Below are 26,493 nucleotides of genomic sequence, written 5' to 3' on the forward strand. Positions count from 1 at the left end.
GTAGAGACCATTAGTTTTACTTGAAATTCCATACTTCAATTTTCATTAAAATAATGAGGAAAAAACTTATTTTCCTCCTCCATTTCTCATCATTTTTTTGGAATTTTTACTAATTTCGACATGACAAGTAAGTACATGTGTTTTTTACTTAAACTTCATTTATTTGAAATTCCATTATATACTCCACAAAGAATTCAAATTATTCTAAAACTAATTTTGTTGAAGTAATGTTCAAAATTTAATACAAAATTCAAAAGTGACTCACATTTTGCAAGCGCGTCGCTTCTTTCAGTTGACCATTCAATTGCCATGGAACACCCGTCAAAGCTGAAAATGGGGGGGAAAAAAAAGAAAAAAAAAATAATAGAAGTAATTCATAAATGAGAATAGTTTCAGTAATTTATGAGTTATTTAATACTAGTCAAACGTACACAAATTACACAGTAGTTAAAATTAGTCTACTAAAATCTTTGATGCTTGCCCAGACCTCCACTCATGAAAAAAAAAAATCAACACAATCTGTATGATTTCTATACACCTGATGGGATTAAAAATCACAAATTGATAAAATTCTTTCGTTTTTTTATAAAAAGAATCATTTCTAAGCCTATTCGAGGTTTTTCTAGTAGGCGCCGCCCACTTCTTTAGGTTTAGAATGGCTTTCTAAAATCTTGCAAAAGTTTGAATTATTTAGAGTTATCTTCCAGATTGCTTTTAAGATGATGTTGAGATGGTTAATCATCGTTTAGTTATAAAATTTTTTATGAAATAAAACTACTTAAACAATTTATGACAGTTCCGAAATTTTTTAGATGAGGGCTGAATGTTTTTATTACTTGTATTGATCAGACTATTGTTCTCATCTTGAGTGTTATTTGTGCAAATATTTCATTCGATATGGCCTTCAACATTTGTCAGGCATGTTTTCCAAGACAGCGACCAACAGGCCTGATGAAGGTCAAAGGTTACATCGACCAAAACATTGCATAAATAACACTCAATATGAGAACACTAATCCGATACAAAAAATACAAGCAATCTATGACTTTTAATGTATATTTTCTTCGTCATGGGTACATACATTATACAGTATTGTTTTGTTTTTCATGGAGGAAGTGGGGTAGCTCTTGACGACCACTAAGTTCATTTTAGTGCACAACTTACTACAAAAAAGATAAAAAATAATTTCTGGTGCTCATTTGAATTGATGCACAACTGAAATATGGCAGTTCAAAATAAAACAGAAAAACGCATCATGCTAAAGTTTTTGTGCACACCAAAAAAATTATAGTAAAATATCAAGTAGAATTTTAGAAAAAAAAAAAAACACAAAAATCATTTTTACTAATATGTCCGATTCTGTGCTGAAATGATTTCATTGTGGAGAAGATTATCTTTTTCTAATATGAAGATGCCATACAGTCTTGTACCTATTTACTATGCCTCCCCACGGGACAGAGTTAGACACCAGGGTCGTTTTTTAACGTCGAGAAAAGGTACAAAAATAAAAATTGTCTCAGTCGTGAAGGATTTCTCCTCCACTGAAAGAGAACAAGAAATAGAAGTGCAGCATCTGAAGAACAGATACTACACTTTGATCTTGACCAAAGAAAATCCTATTCAGTACTAAAATTCTACTAGATAATTTTCTGTAATTGTAAATATTAGTGTAATTAGTTCACACCAATATTTTTAAGCGATAAGTGAATATATTGCTAAGTTTTTTTTTGTTTTTTTTAAATGTCGTCTGGTCCATGCACGGGCAGATAAATCTTGCTTAAAGAGCTCTTAAAAATAAACGTCTCTTGGCAAGGGAGATAATTTTAAATTATAAGAGTTCCTATTTACAATGCCTCCCTACGGGACAAAGTTAGATACCAGGGTCGTTTCTTAATGTGGAGAAAAGGAACAAAAAAAAAAAAAAATTGTCTCAGTCGTGAAGGGTTTCTCCACTGACAGAATAAGAAATTGAAGTGTAGTATTTGAACTACTACACTTTGATCTTATCCCGAAGGCTAAGAACGCTAGATTATAACAGTTATCTCCCTTTAAGATTTTTTTTTTTTTTAGATTAAATTATCCAGCACAATTGGTTAAGTTTTTTATTTTGCTCTTAATGTATGGATAAATAATAAGTCAACTCATCTACCATCAAGGGGAGAAAGAGGAGCTATTCAAAACCTGACTGCTCTCTGACATTCATGTGAATAAAGAATGCTTTTTAGGAATAGGTATCCAAAAATCTTCAATGGTTAACATGAGCATGATAAAACTGAATCCAGTTCTGATGCTTTGACACCATATAAACTGAACTAAACCAACTTTGCAAACTAAAACTTAGGGTGCAATTATAGTCAGCTAACATACATCCTAATTTTGAAATAGCGCTACCGGAAGTGGTGACAAGGCAAATCAACTCCTTCACTTCAGTATTTCTATTATGAAACGATTTATTGAAATTAAATATAAGAAAAGGACATTATTGAAAACAAATAAAAATAACACAATTAGTCTTTATTTGTACTTTTGATAACAAAATTTAAAGTTTTTATTTTATTTAAAATTTTATAAGAAATACATGTTTATGAAATTATTAAAATACGTTTTTGTTTTAAATTTTAAAAATTAAAGGTTTTTATTTTTTTAAATTTAAATTTATATAATAAATATATGTCTATGAAAGTATGAAAATAAAAATTATTGAAATCAAAATAACAAAATTTCAATCATCATAAAAAAAAAACAAAAAAAAAAAACGTATCCAATGCATTGTCACAACTTCCAGTAGCGCTCTACAGAAAATTAAGTACGTTAGCTGACTATAACCTAGGGGGCTTACTTAGAATTACATTTATTAAAAAAAGCAAAAATATAAAGAAATCTTTTATGATGTATGTACTCGTCACAAAATAAAGATGTCATATTCCAAAAATTGCATGAACTGATCTAACTGTTATCTTTTTTTTTTTTTATAAATAAGAAAATCAAATTTTATGACTGAGACGTAGTGATTCTTGGCCAGCCATGTTGTGTGATCCAGCATAAGAGGGAGAAAACTCAATTCGAAGTATCAAGATAAAAATTAACCTTACAATGCTCATCTGGGCTCCAATCTATGGTCCTCCTCACCAAACTTTCACAAAAAAGCTGAAACCACAATCAATAATTTCCCTCACTCTTTATCTGTGCCTAAGCCTAAACGTAGATTCCATGAACAAAGCTTCTTTCTTAGAACTGCACACCTGTGGAGCTCTCTTCCATTTCCCTGCTTTCCAGCTGACTACGGTGTGGTTGTCTTCAAGTCCAATGTAAACAAGTTCTTGATGAGCCATTCCATTAAGTAATCCAATTTACAAAATTTCCACTATTAACAATTACTATGATATTGTCCCATTAACTACCATACACTCATTAACCTTTATCGTCAAGTGGCCTCTGGGCCTTGATAAGTGGTGACTCCTTTGTAAAAAAAAAAAAAAAAAAATTAGTATTAAAATCGCAAAAAAATTGTAAATTTTTATTTTCTTGGTTAAAAAAAAAAAATACTTTATCGGTTTATGTGATTTTTGGAATATGACATCTTCGTTCTGTAACAAGTACATACATCATAAAAGATTTTTCTGTATTTTTTTTTTAAATGAGTGTAATTCTAAATAAGCACCAAGTTCAAGTTATTCAAGATTTAAAGTTTCATTGATTAAAACATTGTGAAAATCACCAAAATTAGAATAGTTGATTAACCATCTCTTCTAAGTGACCGTCTTTTAGAGGTTGCATGGGTAAGATATTATTACAGGTGATAATTACTAAGAATAACAAATGTTAACATAGCTGTCAAAACGAGAACAATCTACCTCCATGAATAAAATTCTGTATTCAGTTTGAAGTCCTGTGTAAGTTCTTGAATTTGACAAAAATTTGAAAAGATCTACCTGAAGAAGGTCAAAGGTTACATCGGCTGAAATGTTCAAAAATCAAATAATAATAGCAGTTCAAAAAATCCAAATGATGCATAAAAATAAAATACTTACGCGATTTTGTGACGCTGATAAGTCGGTTAACAAGTGGTGGTTGAGTTGGCTCCGATGAAAGATTAGTGATTGATCCTGCTGCTACTCCGGGATTTAGGGAATAAGGCAGTGCATTCCCAACCGAAGACCTACACATGACAAAAAAAAAAAAAAAAAAAAAAGAAAGGGGAATAAATTATTTTAGTTTGGAATATTAAAAAAATAAATAAATCTGGAAAAACAATTTTTTCGAATCATTAATCATTAATGTTAATGATTAAGTAGAACTCCAGGATATGTTTTTTTTTCAGGTTACGATGTGGAATACAATATTTTCCGGCCCCTGGTTACAGTATATGCCCCGCCTTACAGTGTTATTTATGTTATTTGATTATATACATGCATATTATATACTGTATTATATTTTGTTACTAATTTTTAATATGTACTGTGTAAAATTTTGCTTTGGTCGGCCATACGGCAATTTCACCTTACAATGCCAACCTCCGAACTGATTAATGCTGTATCCTGAGGTTCTACTGTATTTCGAATTGAGTTGTCTCTTATTTACGCTGGCTGACCAAAATACTTTTAAATTTATAGATTAAAAAAAAAAAAGAAAAAGAAAAAAGGAAAAGTAAAAAAGAAAAGTAAAAATTTAAAAAATAGGAAATCCAGTGTCTAAGAAGCACTTGATAGTAAGAATTTAAAAATTAACGGTTGAAAAGACCAGATAAGTGCAAATGTATTTTAATAAACATATCTTAAAATTAACTTAAAAAAAATTTTTTTTTCTAATTTTCGATAGGAAATACAGTTTTTTTCTTCTTTCTTCTTGAATGTCATGCTGGAGGTAAAGCCTAGCTGATCCATGCATATGACCAACGCTTCAAATTGTCAGTCATTTAACTCTTATCCAGCCTCAATTTTCAACCTCTGAAGGATACCAGCCCTTATCTTCAGCAGGACACGAAAGAAAAAAAAAAACAAAAAAAAACTGTATTCCTTGACAATATTTTACAATTTTAAAAAATTCTTCCCCCTTTTCTTTAGAAAAAGGAGAAACCTTTTATATATAAAAAATGTTCTTGAAATTTAATCTTGATAATGCCTTGACCTGATGATGTGGGCTCTCTGAAAAGAGGCACTACTGAAACATGTATGCACATATGTAGCCAATAATATTTGCATAAATATATAAATATATTCCTAAAAACTCTGGCCTTGATGGAGGAGACTAAAACTTTCAACTATGGTTTCAAATGATATGAAATAACAGCAAGAGGAGACTTGATTCCAAATATTTCTCATATGTTATATCTCCCCTCTTTTGGAAATGGGGTATGATTATGAATATCTCCAGTATCAAATAATCCTTATACATTGTGAAATTTACTTTATGTATGAAAACCAAGAGGGGAGATATACATTTGAGAATTATTTGGAATCAAGTCCTCTCTCGCTGTTATTTCAGATCATTTGAAACCATAGCAGCAAGTTGAAGTCTCCCCTCCATCAAGGCCAGTATTTTTGGAAAATATAAGACATTTTGTAATTCATATGTAAAACTAGGAAAACAAATAACTATGGTTGAAACATTTTATGGCTGTAAAAAAGTGCTAAAAATAGGCTTTGGATGATCCTCTTAATGTGCGATCTTAAGGACAAATGTCACTTAGCCCACTACGCAATTCAGGTCATTACCTTTGCAATGAGCCTTCATTCGTTAAATTTTGATCAATAGTCCCTGAGATTTGGAACTTATCAAATTGCCAAAAAAGGTGACTATATATATATATATATATATATATATATATATATATATACATACACACACGTGTAGCCAAATTGAATATTGAAATGCTCATATCTTTGGTTCTATGGGACGAAACTACACAAAAATGTGCAGGCTTTTTGAAAATTATAATAAGTCTATGGTTAAAATTTTATGAAATTGATTAAAAAGAACCTATATTTTTAAACCAATAAAATACGGTCAAATTTGCTTGTATATATATATATATATATAGTGTCCTGGCAAGCTAGCTTCAGTTTTGTTGTTCTAGAATGAATTTTGCTTAGTATTTTTTTTCGTTTAGTTGTCTCTCCTTGCCAGGCCACTAATTATATATATATATATATATATATATATATATATATTGAATCAGAAAAAAATAAAAAAAATAGAAGATGTATATAAATATATATTTTTTTCACTTACATGCTTAACCTTGGGGACGGTGTGTGTTGCGATGAAAAGTCTTCTGCCACAGGATAAGTGGATTTTGTCAAACCGACCATTTTGAAACAAAGAAGCATGTTATTTACATCTCTGAAATGAACAAAAGATAAACAGACATTCTTTTGTTTTCAACAATTCATACTCTCTGTATAGACAGGATTCAAATTAATGATGATTGAAAACACTGTGTAAGAGGCACAAAAAATTAGGGTCGTTTCTTTGTTACTTTCACGATCCCAAGATCTGAAAACTTGCACGCCAGAAAGTAAAGACAAATAATTAAAAAAAAAGAAAAAAAAAAGTAAAACTTCTGTCGATTTAAACACAACCTGCATCATAACTTGATCATGCTAAGATTGTTTTAAATTTTAAACTTTATTAATGTTAAAATTTTCCTTAATTTTGTGGTGACGAACGGTGGCCCTAGGGTATATTGCTTGCTAATGGTGCCAAAGGTGGCTTCGTAGTGGAGTTCGAATACTTCGACCAGCATTGATCATCATCTTCTGCATTGATGATTGTGCAAGCATGAAACACTAGTGTCTGTAGGTAGATAAAAATTAGTTATAACAAATGAAGCATGCGTGGTCCCTTGTGAGTGCACAGTGAACGCGACATAAAAACATGCCCCTCCCCATTTAGCTCTAGAAGTCCCCAGAGGATGTCAAATCTTGGTAAAAATGAACAAACGGTGCAGTTTTAGGCCTTAGCATATGTAAATTTGAGTTCTGCACTATACAAAAAAAAAAAAAAAATGACTAAGTCCATCATTTGCCCCCCCCCCATTTACAGAAACCCTGTTCCCAAAGTGCAACAGTAATAAATATTCATATATTATCACCAAGATGATGCATAATTTAAAACGATTTTAATTATGAATAATGATGATATGAATAATGTAATTAAATTTTAATCCATTTAATATTTTGATTGTTGCTTCCTTAGGCCATACATTTGAAAAAGGCCGAAAACAATTTTTAAAGGCCCAACTGCTTCAAAAATGGCCAAATTCATAAAATTTAGCTTTGAAAAGCCCAATCTGGTAACCTTGGAACAGATTATGAGAGTGACCTCTCTTTGGTGTAGTCTTGTTTATGAATATCATTATAATAATATATGATCATTGATGGAATAGTGTGAGAAAGGAACTCGTAATTTCGACACTGAAGAAAGAAGTTATCAAAACGTTATGTAAAAAACGGAAACATTTGAAAGAAAAATCAAGGCAAATAAAAAGAACATTGTCTGCCAAGATGTGCTGAACTAAAGTAAATTAAAGATTGTTTCTAACATTGTGATTTTATTATTTGTATTGAACTATGTAGCACAATATCACATCTGGAGTACTTATGGGTATTTATTAATTCATCTCATTTAAGTCGGTTTTATATTTAAAATACAATGGATATTATTTTTTGTAAAAATGTTAAGAAACTTATATCTGCTGCATGTTATTGGTTTTTCTGTCCAAAAACTAATCTTTTGCACGATCCAGAAAAATATCTGCTTTATGTATTTGTTGATTGAATATTTTTCTCATTCCATGGAATTTCCACAGGTCCTACTAGTTATGAGTAATATAATAAATTATCGATGCCTCCGTTCAGTCTCGAAAGACAAAGAATACCTCCTGTAGGGGCAACTGCGCATGTAATTGTGAAGCAAGAGTTGCACAAACCCAACTGCACCTCTCCTGAATCGGGTTAGGGTATATAATTTATCGTTCTTACAGAGAGATACCTCTGTTCAGTCTCGAAAGACATAAGATACCCCCTGTAGGGGCAGCTGCACCTGTAATTGTGAAGCAAGGGTTGCGCAATTTCCAACCACACGTCTCCTGAATCAGTAATGCTTAAGTCCAGTGGCAAGGAGAAGCCCAGGATGACTGGAAACAATGCTGAGATAAGCGGAAAGCACCTGGAAGTCCCAAATGGTCACCCATTTAGTATTGACCAGGTTCAACATTGCTTAATAATAAACAATATGAATAATGTAATTAGACTTTAACAGACGGTCATCAAGGGAATGAATGACAGTGACAAACGCAACTTTCTTTCTGAAAACCAAAAACTCATGAAAGAAAGTGCTAACCCAATAATGGTAAATCCGGATGGTGGTCTTCGTGTGGCCTTACTAAGAAGAATCAGCTTTGAAATAGCAGCATTAGTCAACCGGTAACTCATCCAACGAAAGCACAAACTCTTCTTCTTGAGAGACTTTTCACCTTGAAAGGAAGAAAAAAAAAAAAACAAATAGAAAAATTTCAAAGAGCAATTTTTAAAGGAGGAAAATAGAAAATACAAAGAAAGAATTAATTATCACTGGAAAGAAAGCCTCTAAGATGCCCACTACTCCCTTTCCATTTTTTTTGTCCTCAGCCTTTTCTAAATTGCATTTATATTGGAATAACACCATACACCCTCTAAACTATATCCTCGTTTTTCTTTTTTCCTCACAATTATATCCCACTACTACTTAGAGATTGGCTTGCTTGTTTTCAATGCTGAACAAACTAGAAAACAGTGGGTTGTTCATTATTTGAAAGATTTGGGAGGGTCTTACTAATCAAATTTTTCTGTCCTTGTTCTTTTCCTAACTTTCTGTTTCAGTCTAATGAAATTTTTGTATATATATATATATATATATATATAAAGCTGAACGTCTGTGTGTGTGTCTGGTCACGAATAGGCTCCTATATGGTTGAATATTATAGAAAACTGATCGCATATAACGATAGATGTATCGAGACACGGGAATGGGTATGTTTGATCTGGCATAATGATGATTCATTAAAATTGTGGGGTCTGCATACGCGCCTGGTCCACAAAGTATGGAAATAAAAAGTTTTTAAATTAAAAAAAGAAACAGTTACAAGTGTTTTTGATATAGATGTACATAATACTTTGATAAGTATGTTTTAACTTAAATAGAGATGGTATAATAAAATTGTGGGGTCTGCGTTCGCACCTGGCCTCCATAGAATGGAAATAGGTATAAACTTTGATAAAGACTTTTCATATCTATCTGTGTAAGTATACTTTGATAATTATGTTTCAGTTTGAAGAAATATGGTATAATAAAATTATAGGGGCGTTCGTTCGCGCCTGACCTCCATAGAATGGAAATGTCACAAAGTTTAACAAGGTTTTTTAACATAGATCCACAGAATATTGTGATAAGTGTTTCAGTGTGAACAGGTATGGTATAATAAATTATGGGGTTTTTCTATTTTATTTTTACTTTCATCATATTTTGCTTTGGTTTTGATACCCCCAAATTCAAAGCTATCTCTTTACAACCCTTCCTTTTCATAACCTATCATACTTTCATAAATCAGAGTCCATTTTCTGTAGGCTGTTTTTGAACCCAGTCAACGACTAGTACTTTTGCTAGTATATATATATATATATATGAAAAGAAAATTTCCAATCAGGGATGCAATTCTAAAAAGATGCGACATGAGCTGGATTGTAAACAATTTCTTGCATACAATTAATGGAACACAAGTTATTTTACACACATAACAAGGGGGAAATTGTGGGTTCATACCATTAAAACATTAGAAGACAACCTATGGAGTATAGGAGCTTGTGTAGATACAGCAGCTTATGTGACTTGTAAGCTTTATTCTAAGGTTATCAGAACAGATGGTAATGCCTGGTAATCATACATTTTCCAAATTTTTCATGTGTGGCTTTAGTGCTATAACCTAGTAAATTGTTTCAGCTGGTGGGCTAAGTATATAAAAAAATTTTTTTTAATAAATTAGCAAAAGAATTTAAAAAACAAAAAAATAAAGACAAAAAATAGAAAAAACAAATAGAAAAAAAAACAAAAAACAAAAAAACAAAACAACAAAAAACAAAACAATAACAAAAAACAAAACAAAAAAACAAAACAATAACAAAAACAATAAAAAACAATAACAAAAAAAAAAAAAAAAAACAATAACAAAAAAAAAAAAAAACAATTTTCCTTTCCTGTTTTGTAAGAAACATTGTCCATGGAATGTAAGAACTAAAGGACAAAATAAGAGAAGTGAGAGTTATGCAGCTGCCGAAAGTAAAACGATCCGGGTACTTGTATAATACTTGTTTTGTCGTTCATCCTGTAGATGTTGAACCAACTACATCCAGTGAATTTACCATGTCCTGAACAAATACTGATCAAGTGTGACCATACACTACAGAAGCAGATATGAGTATTAGCCAATGTCGGTTCCAGCGGCAAACTTCATAAAGATAAGGACCTAGGATCAGCTCAGCATCCTGTTTCACAGTTCTTAGTTACGTTTTCAGATGACTTTCACATCTCTTTTTTTTTTTACAATCCTGAGGAGAAGCTGCATTGATGGCCTTGTGAATGAAGTCATCTGAATGACTGCAAAGAGCGTGACTGAACCAACGAAGACATTTTGTGAAGAGAGCTTGTTGTAGAGAAGATATGTTGCAGTCAGAATGAACAGCAACATTTTGTTGTTCTTGAATGTATGTATAATTTATATAGTATATATACACTGACAATTCTTTTGTTATTATTCTCAAAATCAGCAGAAACAGATTTCAAAGTAGAAGTTAATTTATAATTAAGCTTTTAGTTCATTGCCAGAGAGAGACGTTAGTTGTAAGGAGTTAATTGGTGTGTGACTCGCTAATGATGTCAAATCACACTCGCTGCTGTGTTTGCTCTCTCCATTTTCTGTTTATTTTTCTCGTATATAGTCAGAAAATCAACATTGCTGGAATTACAAACATCAAAATATTACATTCCTTTGTTCTATTTTGCATTGTGCAATTCATAACTTCTGACCTGTGAATGTTAACAGTTCTTTGTTTTCATTTTAATTTCAACTCAGATCATTTTTATAGGAACAGAAATTGTAGATCAACGCCTCTCTTTTTTGACCAAGCATATATTACTGCAAGCTCGCCATTGCATTAGCAAGACATGAGCTGTACAGCATCCATCTACAATGCTATCATGGAGAGTGAGCTTACAAAAAAACAAACAAACAAAAAAAAAACAAAAAAAAAAACACTGACTCTTGAATAAGGGAAAGTGACACTAAATGGAGAGAGAGGGAGATAGGATTAAAATCACGTTCTAGTCATATCATCAATTTTACATACTGAACCTATGTTCTCCAAACATGAACAGGCAAAGGGAATACTCACGCGTGTCTTCTGTTGTTTCCAGGACAGTGAAGCCAGCCGGTACGGAATCTTTCTCATTGATAATGGCGACATCTACTAAGACATCTTCATCCTAGGAAAAAAATCAAGCAAGTATATCCGTGAGAAAAAAAAAAAGAAAAAAAAAAGCCAGATGGTTGGAGTAGAGTTTAGTTTAGTTTAGTTGTAAAATCCTTTTCGGGATATTTAATGCCGAATCCAGTTATTTTGGAAATAGTATTCATGTTACATCCAGTTATTTTGTAGAAGGTTTTTATTGTTCAAGCTTTTTGTATTTTCAATCGCTAGTTTGTTGTGTTTGGTTTGGTTGTTTTATAGTGGATTTTATCGTTTTTGTTTTCTGATATGCAGAACATAAGTTTTGCAATGGGTTGGTTGGTTGTTTTACGGCATATCAACCCTTTTCGGGTTATTTAATGCCGAATCTTTTTTTAATAGAATATATTTGTTGCCTTCACATCGGTTTCTATTTAACCCATAGTTGGGACTCTAACAGGTACTACCACTACGGGTCAGAGTGGACCTGGGAGCAATGGTAATTTAAGGGTGGCTCCACACTCCCCAAAGCCCACAAGCTAGGGCCTCACCACTGGATATAGTTTAAGGTCATATCCAGGACCATGGTTGGAGTAGAAAGAACCACTATGCCCTATATTTGCACTGTTTCAATCCATCTGTACTAAAGGATGCAATTTAAAATAAAACCCTATGTCAAGATAAAATGACTTATCTAGTATAATTTTGGGAAAAACAATAGTAGCATTAATTTTGTATTAGTTTTTTTTTTTTTTTTTTTTTTTGTTCTTGTTGAGAACTCCATATTTAAAAAACAAATATGAAGAAAAATCTGTATGATATACATACCCATGATGAAATGAAAATATATTCCAAAATTGATTGATTTTAATTTCATGGTGCAAAATAAATAAATAAAATTTAAAAATCGATGCTTGATTTTGGATGCGTCAAAATTAATCAGACACCACATACTCAAAGTCAGAGAGAGCTTCATTGAGACCTTTGTCATTGGCCTTTGAAGTGTCACCATAGATGGTAGTGTTGTCTGCATATATGTCGACAAATGAACTTAATATGTGACTTGGGAGATCATTGATGAATTTAAGGAAGAGAGTTGGGCCAAGGATGTATTCTTGAAGGAGGCCAGCATGGATACTTTGAGCTTCAGATTTCTGCCCATCAAAAACTACTTGGATAAAATTTGATGGTTAAGACATTTCCAGATATTCCATAGCTGGAAATCTTGTGAAGTAGATCTTTATGCCAAACACTATTAAATATCTTTAATATGTCAAGAGCTATTGCTCTTGAGAGGAAACTCCCGTCAACAGATTCATTGATCCTATGTAAAATTACAGTCAGTATATAGCAGGACGTAAACCATATTGCTTGTCACCGAGTAGATTGTTTTTGCTAAGGTGGTTGACAATTTCTCTATTTAACACAGATTCAATCAACCTTAATCATGACACACAGAAGACTAATTGGCCCATACTGATATGCAGAAAACTGATCTCCAGTATTCTTAAATACTGGTTAGACTAATGAGGCTTTTCAAGGTGTTGAGAAGCATTTCTGCTTGAAACATCAATTAAATAGCTTTACAAAAATGGATGCTGGTTCCGATTGCAGCTTTTTGAGTACTGTGATTGGAATATTGTCGAGACTAGTTGCTTAACTGGCATCAAGATGAGTGTGTCAATATCACAAACATATGTTAATGTCACCCAAATTATTTTTGGCCTTAAGAAATTCAGGAGGTAGGCGGCCCTTATCATATAGAGTTGAGTTTGATACAAATTTTTTAGCAAAGAGTTTGGCTTTGTCAAATACTGCCAAAATCACCTCAGGCCTATTGATAATGGTCGGGATAGAGGACTTTCATCTGTTCAGGACCTGGTTTCTTATTTTTTAGCAAAGAGTTTGGCTTTGTCCGAATAGAGGACTTTCATCTGTTCAGGACCTGGTTTCTTATTTTTTAGCAAAGAGTTTGGCTTTGTCCGGATAGAGGACTTTCATCTGTTCAGGACCTGGTTTCTTATTTTTTAGCAAAGAGTTTGGCTTTGTCCGGATAGAGGACTTTCATCTGTTCAGGACCTGGTTTCTTATTTTTTAGCAAAGAGTTTGGCTTTGTCCGGATAGAGGACTTTCATCTGTTCAGGACCTGGTTTCTTATTTTTTAGCAAAGAGTTTGGCTTTGTCCGGATAGAGGACTTTCATCTGTTCAGGACCTGGTTTCTTATTTTTTAGCAAAGAGTTTGGCTTTGTCCGGATAGAGGACTTTCATCTGTTCAGGACCTGGTTTCTTATTTTTTAGCAAAGAGTTTGGCTTTGTCCGGATAGAGGACTTTCATCTGTTCAGGACCTGGTTTCTTATTTTTTAGCAAAGAGTTTGGCTTTGTCCGAATAGAGGACTTTCATCTGTTCAGGACCTGGTTTCTACAGCACACAGACATTATATATTCATAATTATTTATACATTATCTTAAAAAAAAATATCTGCGTTGAATTGGCTTACTAAACTCACATTTTGAAGTTGCACTTAAACAACGCTTTTATCATAAAGAAAACATATGCGGACCTCCCAACCTGGACATTTTTGATAACACCAAACAGGTTTTGTTTTTCTTAGTGGCATGCAATGAAAGATAATTGAGATGAAAAAAAACAAAAAAACAAAAAGAAAACTGTCTATCCTGATGAAGATGTGATTACATTGAAAAGTTATTTGATTTTTAAATAAATAAATGTCTTATTTCTTTTTTTAAATCTGCATTGAATTGGCTTTCTAAAGTTACATTTTGAATTAGACTATATATATATATATATATATATATATATATATATATATATATGAAGAATTGGTGTTTTGGTCTATCTGAGATTTATTAGATTGGCCAAAAAAGATTTCAAAAATCTTTTTTTTATGTGCAATTCATTTTCCACACCGAGTTTGGAAATCTAGAGAATATCTGCAATTTGTCTGGTTGTCAAATGGCAATCATGTTCAACTACGTCTTTCACTTGGATACTGTCGATCATCTTTGACCGACTTTAGCGAGGAGCATCTCTCAAAGAAATATTTCCTTTTAAAAATCGAGCAAACCATTTCTGATACACCCGTTCTATAACAGCCTTTTTCTCATACATATTGAAAAATAGGAATATAAAACTTGGAACATAAGGGACTACTATTGGGGATCATGTCTTGTGGGGAGTTGAGCAGCAAGATGTCTGTTCACATATTTAAAGGTCTGCAGATTAGCACAGTTAAGGAAACAGGAAACAGGGAGGAAATTCCAAAGTCTAGCAGTCCGAGGGAATAAACTATTCAAGTAAAAGGCTTTCCAGCATCAAGGTCCATCAATAGGTAAAGGGTGGGATTTTGCTGCTAGTCGAGTTAGTCATGAGTATGTACGTCGAGGGAGACAAGTGCCACAGGTTCATCAGGACACATTCCATTAAAGTACTTGTAAAACAAGAACAGAGATGTAAGATTGCGGCGGTAGGATAGAGAGTAATTAAACTTGAGACTTTTTGGACTGACTATAAAAGAGACCAGTGATAGATGCACCAGCCCAGATGTGGCAACAATACTCCAGGTATGAGGGAATGGTGGCTTTGTAGATATATAGGACACTCTCTGGTGTGAGTAATTTTCTAGCATGGTAGCCTTTGCAGCAGCCTTGGCAATGTCCTCAATGTATTTGTTCCAATTCATGTTGCCTGTGAATGTTAAACCGAGGAGTTTGAACGATAGGATCTCAGGTATTCATTACATAGATGTTTCATCTTCATATCTATAAGAACTGCCATTTTCAATGCCGGGCAACACCAAGTGTCCCTATCAATGTATATAAATAAAGATTGGATGCATTTCATCAAAGGCTGACACACTTAATCCGTGCACTTAAAAGGATTGACAGCTGTAAGCTTCCATTGCTCTATGGAATTGGTAATGCTGAAAAAGAATGAAGACTATTCCAATTCCCCCCACCTCCCCCCAAAAAGAAAGAAAGAAGAACTGGAAATAATGCTGACAAAGAATCCTACCGGCTTCGGAGTTGCCTTTTTGTAGCACAGGTATCTATAGCAACGCCGTCCAAATATACTGTCTCTCCAGAGATCTGCATCTTCTTTGCCATCATTGGTTCGGACAAGCTGCAAAAAAATAAATCAATAAAAATAACTAAATGAATAAATATTAAATTTTTTTTTTAAATAAACAGGGATCAATTTTGAAATGCTTACTAATTTTTTTTTTTCAAGTGATCTATTGAGTCACCCACTGAGCTCACTTTAATGATTAATTGATTATTTAATTTTAACAGCAGTTTAACCTTGTATTATTTATTAACAGTTGCGTTGGTTAAAATCATACTGCCACTTAACTGCACAAAAAACGCCAATAGTTTATAAGCAACTATTTCCTAATTCAAGCAAAAATTTTTCTAATAGATTATCCACTCATGGACCAGCAGCCAATCAAAACTCAGAATGGACTTGCCCATCTGAACATGACTGCCAGAATAGACAGTAGACCTCAGGTTTTTGCACGAGTTTTTCCTTCTCCCAGATATATCTCTCCCAGTAGATTAAAACGCACTCCTAACCTGGAAATTTCTACATCTCGACACAGTAAATACAGCATGTAGCATTCCCAAATGGTCACCCATCTGGTACTGACCAAGCTCGTTGTCGCTTAATTTCAGTGTGTCAACGTGGTTATACTGTATATACACACACACATACCTATGTGTATGCATACATTATATATATATATATATATATATAGACTAGCATGGACACCCAGTGTTGCCAGGGTTGACATGAAGTTCGGTTTGGCCACACCTGCTATACTAAGAATATTGAGCAGTCTTTCATTATTATGTCAACTCCATCGTTACCGCAACAAAAATTTCAAAATAAAACAAATGAAAACATGTAAACCCCCCCCCCCCCAAAAAAAGAAGTATGTGACAAACTCCAGATATTTCGACAGAAGGGATACAAAGAGAAGCTATTCTCCGGATATTGAGCACCTTTTTATGGCTATATTCCAGTTTAAGCAAATTTCTTTTATGCTACCTCAATCTAGAAAGATTTGTTTTTACGGTCTGTCGCAACAAAAACAAACTGTAAATAATTTAGTTTCAGAAATACCAAAGTAGAATTTGTGTTAATCGAAATACACGCTTTTATGTTATAAAAATGATGAGTTATGATTTGTGTTATTAAAAGAAAAATTAGCAGTTACAATGTCAAAAAATGTGAAGAAGAAAAGTTGGTAAAAAATGTAAATTAAAGTTTTTGTTTTAAATAAAGAATCGTAGTTGAATTGGATTGTTTAGTTATTTTAAAATAAAAATCCACTGGACTACAACGTTAATTACAAAATCACAGAAATTATTTTATTTAAACTAATTCAAAAAATAATGCTTGAAAGTTTTTAGTTTTAATATTCGCCGAAAAAGAAAACAAAAAGAACAAAATTAGCATCGAGGGAAAATGACTCAAACCGGTTTATAATTAAAAAAAAAAAAAAAAAATCGATGTCGGTAAGAATAAATTATTTTAAATGTTATCAATATAAATCAAATTTAAATAATAAATTTAAATAGAACGCTTAAAACAATTCTCTCACTATACACAATAACTAACATACCACTATTTAATAAAATTGATTTTCCTTAATGTAATATGCAAATATTGTCACCTTTTAATCATATATTTTGCAAGAATCATAATATATATAGGGATGAATGAAATAAAGTACTGAACCTTTTGTATATATTGAACAAACAAACAGACAGAAATACGAATTATATCACACACACACACACACTTGCACATATACATAAATATGTATGATTCTTTTCTTGCTTTGTTTTTTTATTTGTTTATTTTAGAGGATGTTAAATTTTATAGTACAGGGTTCGTACAGATTTCCAATGTCCCTTTACAAGGACTTTCCAAAAATTTTTCAAGGCCTTCTTCAGACAAAATTCAAGTTTTCAAAACAAAATTTGGAGTTTGTTTTACAAGCTACAGCGATTCGAAAAAGGGGTAAAAAATCAAATATACAACAAATAAATGTTACCACTGCCAATCAAAGTTATTTTGCAACCTGCATCATTTTTTTGGTGTTTTTAAGTAGTTTTAAATGCTTTTGATTTTATCTCTTTAAAGCTTTTAAATTTCCAACCAAGATGGCGGTCATCTTGTCCATTTTATTTTGGCCCGGCTGGCCTCATTTTTGGTTATCACAATTTGGGGGGGGGGGACGGAGGTGCCATTGAAAAGTCCCCTCAGTAAAAAGAAAGTTTTCTTTTTATAGGGTAGGGGGTAATTTTTATTTATGGTGGCCGCCACTATTCTTTGTCCCCCCCCCCAAAAAAAAAATTAATAAATGAAAGCAAAAATAGAGGCAGATGTGAATCCCTTAAAAAAAGGTGATAATTGAAAATTAAACCGGTTATGTCCCGTTATCACAAAATTACCTGAGGTACAGTTTCAGAACAGTTTATTTCAATTTTATTTTTAATATTGAAAAAATACTTTAATGCCATTTTTATTAAGACTTCAAAAATAATTTCATAGTATTTATTTCGATTTTATTTCAACACAGATTTTTACTGAACGTAAAGAATGCAATTTTCAAGACCATTCCAATATATTTTCAATAAATTTTCCATATTTTCAAGGATTTTTCAATGTAATAATAGAAATAAGGCCTTTTCAATGCAAAAATCCAAATTCAAGGATTTTTCAAGTCTATGTGAACCTTGTAGTCAATGCCATTTTTTTTTCCAGGTATTTGAATATTTGGGTTGGATTTATCAGATTAAATATTTCTTTCAGTTTTGACTTTTTACATTTTTGACTGGTTGGTTTCTAATCAAAACAATTTGTTAGAAAGTGGTTCACCGTGAAACATTCTTGACAGGGATCACAAAATGCGGCTTCCTTCTTTTCAAGGAGATGAGACTGGGCAAGTCTTACAAGCTTTTTTCCAAATCTTGACAATACTACAACTACTACTTTTCTATTGATTTTTTGAGTCATTTTTCTTTAGCTCAGTTTAAATTGTTTGAATCAGAAAAAAAAAGTTTGTAACGCCAGAATTAGTCTCTTTTCTGCTCCTACATACTCACCTCTTGTTATTAGTTAAATAGTATTTATAAGTGTGATGATATTTCCTTTCCTAGATATTCCTGGGGAGAGTGGGGCCGACCCTCCCAATCTTACCCCAGAAAAAAAATTGTCTTAAAAATTAATTTTAATTAATAGTTACTGCATATGAAAAAAAAAGATGTATGGTCAACTCGAGACCATTTTTTGATTGTGTAGGTTTTAGCATTCAAAATTTGTCTTTCAATCTGGTCTCGTTCCACTACCAGAGCTCCAGAAAATAAAATATGACATAACAAAAAATTATTTAAAAATTAAAGAAACATTTATTTTTCTGATATAAAATGGATTAAAACAAAATTCTTCCTCTAATAAAAACCAATATCCATTTATATACATTTCATTGTGTTTGGTTTGTTTGTTTTCCAGAAGAAAATTGTTTTGGACTTTGCAGAATAGGATTGAGTTCTGCAAAAGGAAAGGAAAAAAAAACAATGTTCGGTTCATTTTTGATCAGGAAGCCAGTATCTTTAGACAACCTGATCTGGTAGCACTGGATGCCCTAACATATATTATTACTCTGGGACAAAATAAACCTGGTAACAATGGGGCAACTCTACATTCCCACAACCCCCCAAATGGGACCTCACCACACGATGTCTTAAGGTCATACCCAAAATGGATTAAAAGGAAATCCTTCACTCACTATTAAAAGCCAATGGAGGCTAATAATTGTATTTGTGTTTTTATATTTATCTTTTCTTCTGTGTGTGTATCTCTCTCTCTCTCTCTCTATATATATATATATATATATATATATATATATATATATATATATATATATATATATAAAGTGAACGTGTCTGTATCTGTGTGTGTACATTTCCCTATGCAATAACTGTCAATTGTAAGTCTACTGACTCAAAATTTGATATACAGGGTACTGAGATTTGGGAAAATCTTTGTAATCCGTTTCAACCAGAAATTTGGCTGTTAAGGGGTCAAAATTCAACGATTTGACCTTTGAGAACTCTACCAAACTCCTCCGACAATTTTGGATCTAAACACTTGAAGTTTTAGATATAGGTTCCTTGGACATGGATCTAACTTAATTACTTGATTTGAGCCCAAAACAATAGATGTTAAGGGGTCATAGTTTAAAAAAATTTGACCTCTGCGGTCTCTACCAAATTACTCAGACAATTTCTGATCTAAACATTCGAAATTTGACAAAGGGTATTCAGAGATAGGGCAAGCGGTTTGGGTCGAGAATTTTTAGTTACCAATATATAAATGTATGTATGTTTGTATGTCTACCTTAAACTTTCGACAGAGGCGACGGATTTTTACAAGATCAGTATTGTTTTGAAGTTCAACCTTTTAGACGACAAATAGCAAAAAATTAGCTAAAAACATTAATTTCTTCATCCTAAACTGGGCACTTTTCTACGGGGGGGGGGGTCGCTTTTTTCGCCGATATTTTCAAAAGTCATCGCCTCTTTTTTATTGTCTAGCCTTAAATAAAACCTACGTTACTCCTGGTTCGACGGTGGTTGTAACAGCAAAGACGTCACTTTTTACCCCCGTTTTTTTCCTCCTTCACGGTATGGGTTTGAGGCTGCCTTCCTACTACCACTTTTTTTTTTTTTTTGCTCAACATACACCTCCAAACACCCGGGCAACGCCGGGCTGAAATGCTAGTATATTAATAAGATAGTAATGATTTTTCTCCTGTCTTTTCTGACATTATAGGATAATATATATATATATATATAAAATGAACTCAGTTTTCCCCTGTGATTTTGACCTTAATAGAATTAAAAATCAAGACATTTTATGCAAATGTAATATGCACAAATTGCAGCACAATATCTGAGGTGTGTTATAGGCATATTACCTCTCCACTTCATCGCTAATCGTAGATTCCTATATTTTTTCTGTTGAGAGTTCATTGCCAAAATCGGTTAAGATCAATGCAAGTAGTAAAATCTTTTCTCTCTAATTCCTCCTTCCCCCGCCACCCATATACACCGAACCAACACTGGTTTCCGTTTTCTGTACTTCATAGTTGCTTAAAAAATTGGAATGAAATTTCACCGTGCCTTTCTGTTCGATGCTTCCTATTGGGTGAAACGTACCACACTTACTTTTACGTTGGTTAATTACCATTTATTTCCCAACATTTATACACTAAAAAAACCAAAAAAACCCAAAAAACAAGGATTCTTTCCATTTTTTTTTTTTTTTAAATAAACATAATATCCTGCTAGTAGGATAATAAGTAAACACATCTTATGAAGACCTTTTATATTCACCGTTTATAGTTACTACTAAAACGTGTTCCTAATTACCAATACATACATTTTTTTTGTACTTATGGATGTACTCTGTTACGTAATCCCGCAGAGAGAGTAATATAGGCTTTCACTCATATGTAAATTTCTCCTCCTTTGTAACCCTAAATCACTACTTTTATTAATAGGTTATTTTATTCACATGTAACCGGTTTATTATCTGCATTTCTACATGTCATTATTTAATACATAACACATTAAAGTTACAGATATGTGAAAGTGTTACTTTCTTTTCTTTGATAGGATTACGAGTTTAATTCATGAATTTGTTTGAAGACAAACTTAGCACCGGACAATTCAAAACAAAACAACAGAATATTATTTTTTTATGCCCTTTGGAGCCCATAGCGCAGTGGATAGAGATGTTGAATCTCTATGGTTCCAGGTGAGCACTGTCTGAAAACAGCGGTTTCAATCCTACCCATAAGCCAGCCAGAGGCTGAGTTGGCGAAAAAGCGTGGTGAGACGACAACAACTATGGAAGGCAGTAATTACTGAGGATACGGTTAAGAGGCTTAGTATTCCTATTCATCGTGGTTAACCACCTGACAAAGGCAAGAGGAATAATTGGCCGAAACGTTGTGAAAAACTAGAAGATGAGGATAATAGTCTGCAAATAAGTAAATAATTTTATTATGTTATGAGACCAAAATAGAAAATACTGAACTTTCATTTTTTTTGGGGGGGGGGGGGGTAGGATTTTCCGGTTAATTTATTTTCATTCTGGGATTTATGTTTTGTACATTGTTAGATCAAAGTACACACTGTGTTTATACAGACGAAGGAGAATGTTCCTTTCTTTCCTTGATAGAATTTTCATTTGGAATTAACTTTTTTATGGTATTTGTGCTCATTACATTGGTAGAAACAACTAGACTAACAAATAATGCATCAGGATTATAGAATTGGTACTTGTACAGTTTAATCAAGACATTAAAAATGAAAATATCAAAAAAAGTTTATATTGCACTTATCCATTACGGAATGAAGTTCTCCGGAAAAAAATTTCACTTAATTTCATCAAGTAGTTTTTTTTTTTTTTTTTTTTTTACAGTGAAAAAACAATTTGTTATAATACTGAGCAAAAGGTTCGATTTTTAGAAAGAAAAGCTAGTATTAAAGATAGGGAGGGAGTGTCAGCACTTTAAACTGAGTTATCTCCCCCGTGGCGTTTTCCAAAAATCCAAAGATGGCTACCTTCAACACACTGTCATAAAAATGTGCTTTTCCGCTGTAAAAAAATACTTGATCAAATTAAGTGAATGTTTTTCTCGGAGATCTCCAGTACAAAACGGACACGTACTATATAACTTTTTTCAATATTTTCATTTTTTTAATGTCTTGATTAAACTGTACAAGTACCATACAATCATTCAACTTGGTTCTCCATGGAATAACAGCTGACACTGATCCTATTAGTTTGATATAATGTGACTGTTCCATCACAAAAAAGTAAATTATGACCCTTTGTTTAGCTACTGGATAAAATCATTTTAAAGTAACTAGGGGAAGAGAAAGCAAATAGCAAGTTAAAGAACCCTTGCTGTATTAAATAAATTTGAAAAGAAGATCATAGAGATTCATGAATGCATCTAAAAAACTAGGCACCGCCAAAATTGGGGGGGCAGGTCAGTACTTTTTGACGGACCGTCTTTTTAAAAATCTACCAAAAATCAGGTAATTATCCGATCAATACGAAATTTTCAGCGATTATTAGGAGAAGAATGAACTTTATAACAGTGTACTTATTTTTCATAAACGATATTTATATATATATATATTTTTGCTTACAAAACCCCCCCTTGTTTTGAAGTGGGAACAAATATGCTTAAAATAATCATCTTGAACTGAACAAAACATATTGTGTTGTTGTAAGGGACAGAATTATAGATTAAAAAAAAAAATTAAAAAAAAAATTGTTTGCATACCTTATTTTGACGTCTGAATATCAGAACTTCGATTATGTTTAATTATCCCGCTTTTGAGTTTTGAAGTGTGAAATTCGGTGAATATGTTAAGTAAAATAATTAATTTAAGTTAAGCAAAACAAAAAAAAAAATTAATATTTATACGAAAAAAGCCATTTTAAAATTTTTGATAAATAAATTAACAATTTTTTTTTAGCGAGCCGAATAATGCATGACCATTATTAAACAGGGCATGCTTTGAATAATTGATATAAAAAAAAAAAATTCGATAAATGTTGTGCCCTTTGTGTTAAAAATAGCATCATTTTTTTCGATCCCGTTTGAAAACGTTTGCCGCCTTTCGACTACGGTGGACCAAACGCGCTGAAATAATTTTTTTTTATTCTGCTTTAAATTGCCCCCCCCATTTTGGGGAGTCTGACCCCCACACACATATACATTAAAAACCAAACTCATACAAATGGTCACCCATCTGGTACTGGCCAGCCTCAGCTTTATAATACATTGAAATTTTCGTCACTGAAAAATAAGTTTTTTTTGGCCTGTTTGGTCTTCCATAGTTTTCTTCTTATAATCCGCAAACGTAAACAGAGTCGATCTCGACTCTACATGAACGCGAAATATCTGGTTACCTATATGAATAAGTGGAATTATTTGAAATTCAGGTACTTATCCTATAATATTTTTGCATATTCTCTGAGAAAATCATCCTAAATCTTAGTTAGACAATAAATAAATAAATTAATTATTTCAAAAACCTTTTTTTTTTAAATATTTAAGTACGTTTTTTGTGCAAGACAAAAAATGTCAATTGTTAACTTTTTGGGAAAATTTAACATTTAAAATTTAATTAAAAATAGTAGAAAAAGTTTTACATTATTCTGTTTTCTATATGATAAAATTCAGGGTTTTATCTTTCTGGAAAAAAAAAAGTTACTCAGAAATAATGGATTTTAATAAATGTAATTTAGTTTTAAAAAACAACAACAACTTGATTTTGCGGCCATTTTTGGCGGTGCCTATAAAAAACAAAATTATTTTGCAAGTGTTGAGATTTATCTGCTGAAAGGTATGACACAAGGTTGTCTTTATTGGTGGTGAGATACTCTCTTTAGTGTTATAGCAGGAGACAAAAATTTAGACCTGTCAAGTTTAATCACCTCTTTATTGAATTACATGAGATTAAATGGTTTGGATTAAGAAGTCCATTGTTAATCCAGTGGTCATTAATCATTCCTTTATCCACTAAACGTGCATTTTCTTGATAGTCACCCAACTTTTTTTTTATTTCTTCTTCACCTTCTCTAAATGATGTTTATGGTTAGCATTCAAGTGGGGCAAACAACGTTTCAACTACAAAAAAGAAAAAAAAAAAAAGGAAAAGAAAAGGAAAAATCCAAATTCTTTTTTTCTTCTTCACCTTCTAAACATAACGTTTCAACTACAAAAAAAAGAAAAAAAAAAGAGGGGAAAAAAGGAAAAAAAAAATCCAAATTCTTTATATATGGGCCTCATTTTCTTGTCTGACACAGGGTTCTAAAGACAAATTTATCTTTATTTGAATTTTGACAACTGAATATTTTCGTTAACTAGCCAAATAGAAAAGTTACTATCTAAACCCAGATGATTTTTGGAATATGATATCTTCATTCCGTGACAAGTATGTACATAAATAGTTTTTGTATTTTTTTTTTAATAAATAATTCTAAATATGCACAGAATTTTATGTTAAGATTTGAAGGTAGAAACATTCAAATTTCTTCAAATATTTTTTAAACAACATTCATTTAAAAAATATTTTTGACAGAATATAATTAAACTACAACTTTCTATTTCTGAAAAGACAGGTTTACATCAGCCGAAACTGAATAACACTAAAGAACAGTAGTCCAAATTGTGATTAAATGTCTTAAAAAATTGATACAAATCTGTTTTTATGCAGCCTGTAATGTCCATTGGTAAAAAAGAAAACAAAAATGGCTTTAAGCTTCTCTTTATATGTTTGCGATCTTGTCACGTAATATGCAAATGAAACGCTTCTGGTTTTGAGTAAAAAGCTGATTTTTCAGAGATTCTACCAGTTTGCATTTGGATGCTAACCGCATTTGGATTCCCCTAATTACAAATTCACAAAAGAAAAATCGAAAATAAATAGCGAAAAAAAATAAAAAATAAAAAATACCCAGCGAAAGGGAAGTAATGTCACAAAAAACCCTTCTTCCATTGGAGTTGCATGGCGTTTAAAAAAAAAAAAAAAAAATGTGCGGGATATCTGTTTGCTGTTTCAGAAAACATTTTCTTCACTAATATGGACAACTAGCAGGACCCGTTGCCCGGTGGAAGCATGCCCCACCCTTGTAAAAAGTTTAAGTACGGCTTCAAACTCCAACCTCTTCATGTTAAGAATGACTTTTGGAATGGACACCCCCAATCTATCTCTTAAGGACAGATGTTGGAATAGACACCCCATTTTGTGAGGGGCGGGTTGTCAAAGTATCTGCCCCAAATTTAATCTTGATAATCACTGTCATGATCCCTACACGCAAATACTATGAACCAACCTTGTAATTTTGGGTGTGCCCTGTCAGTTGGAACAAATTTAAATGTTGGGTACTTTGGTAATTTTTGTTACCGTGCTGAAATAATGTTATTTTGAAAGCCATTCTTAACATGTTAGCGGAGAGTGTTTTGTAAGTAATTTGTGTTTGTAAGATCTGGGTTTTTTTTGGGTTTTTTTTTTACATGGAGGTCACCACTTATCAAGGCCCGGAAGCCACTCTGGGATAAGGGTTATTGCGTGTACAGTAATCAATGAGATAGTATCGTAGTAATCGTTAGTATTGGAGATTTGATAAAGTGTTTTACTTAAGGGGGCGGTTTGTCAGGAATTTGTTTGTGTTGGACTTGAAGACATCCAAGTTGTAGTCAAGTGGGAAACAGACAAACCGAAAAGAGTCCCACAGTTGTGCACTTCTAAGAAAGAAGCTTTGCTCATGGAATCTACGCTTGGATTTAGGCACAGATAAAGAGTAGGGGAAAATTATTGACAGTGGTTTCAGCTAGACGGGTGTTTTTTGGGAAAGATTGGTGAGGGGGACCAGAGATTGGAGTTCAGACGAGCACTTGCCATGAAAATAGCAATAAACAAAGACAGGCTCGCAACGTCTCTTCTGTGGGAGAGAAGCTACAGAGAAGAAAAAAGGGCATCCCCACTAAGCCACGAAGTCTATTTTGTACTCTGTCAATGCAGGATAGGCTGTTTTTAGCAGCTTCTGCCCAGATGTGGCAGCAGTACTCCATCCTTGGACATACTTGGCTTTTATACAGATAGAGAATTGCATAGTGAGATATCTTCTGGAGCAGTAGAAGGATCCCACCATCCTCCCAGCGACCTTAGCAACAGACCTGATGTACGTGTTCCATTTCAGATCAGGAGTAAAGGTCAAACCCAGAAGCTTGTCAAAATATGGAGCCTCCCCAAGATGATAGCCATCCATTTCAATTGATGTCAGATGGGGGTCAGAGCGTTGATGATGTAAAGATAGAAGCTTGGTTTTAGATGCATTAAAAGTAACCAGCCACCTCTTCCTTCACTGTACCACACGCTCAAGATCGGAG

General features: G+C 32.7%; 1 protein-coding gene across 4 annotated transcripts in view; it reads right to left on the bottom strand.

Annotated features, from left to right (window-relative positions):
* The window catches only part of LOC145247962 (multivesicular body subunit 12B-like), a 169,945-nt gene that overhangs the window by 8,871 nt on the left and 134,581 nt on the right, over positions 1–26,493 (bottom strand). For all 4 annotated transcript variants that reach the window (XM_080109610.1, XM_080109612.1, XM_080109611.1 and 1 more), the window contains 6 exons: positions 15,516–15,623; positions 11,427–11,517; positions 8,344–8,476; positions 6,232–6,342; positions 4,032–4,159; positions 266–327 (listed from right to left, as the gene is read on the bottom strand). In XM_080109610.1, coding sequence (XP_079965736.1) covers positions 266–327; positions 4,032–4,159; positions 6,232–6,342; positions 8,344–8,476; positions 11,427–11,517; positions 15,516–15,623 — 633 coding nt within the window. The remainder of the gene's footprint in view (positions 1–265; positions 328–4,031; positions 4,160–6,231; positions 6,343–8,343; positions 8,477–11,426; positions 11,518–15,515; positions 15,624–26,493) is intronic.

This window comes from Euprymna scolopes, chromosome 26 (assembly GCF_053919585.1).
Source record: "Euprymna scolopes isolate OS-2025 chromosome 26, ASM5391958v1, whole genome shotgun sequence".
In the NCBI taxonomy this organism is placed as follows: Eukaryota; Metazoa; Mollusca; class Cephalopoda; order Sepiida; family Sepiolidae; genus Euprymna; species Euprymna scolopes.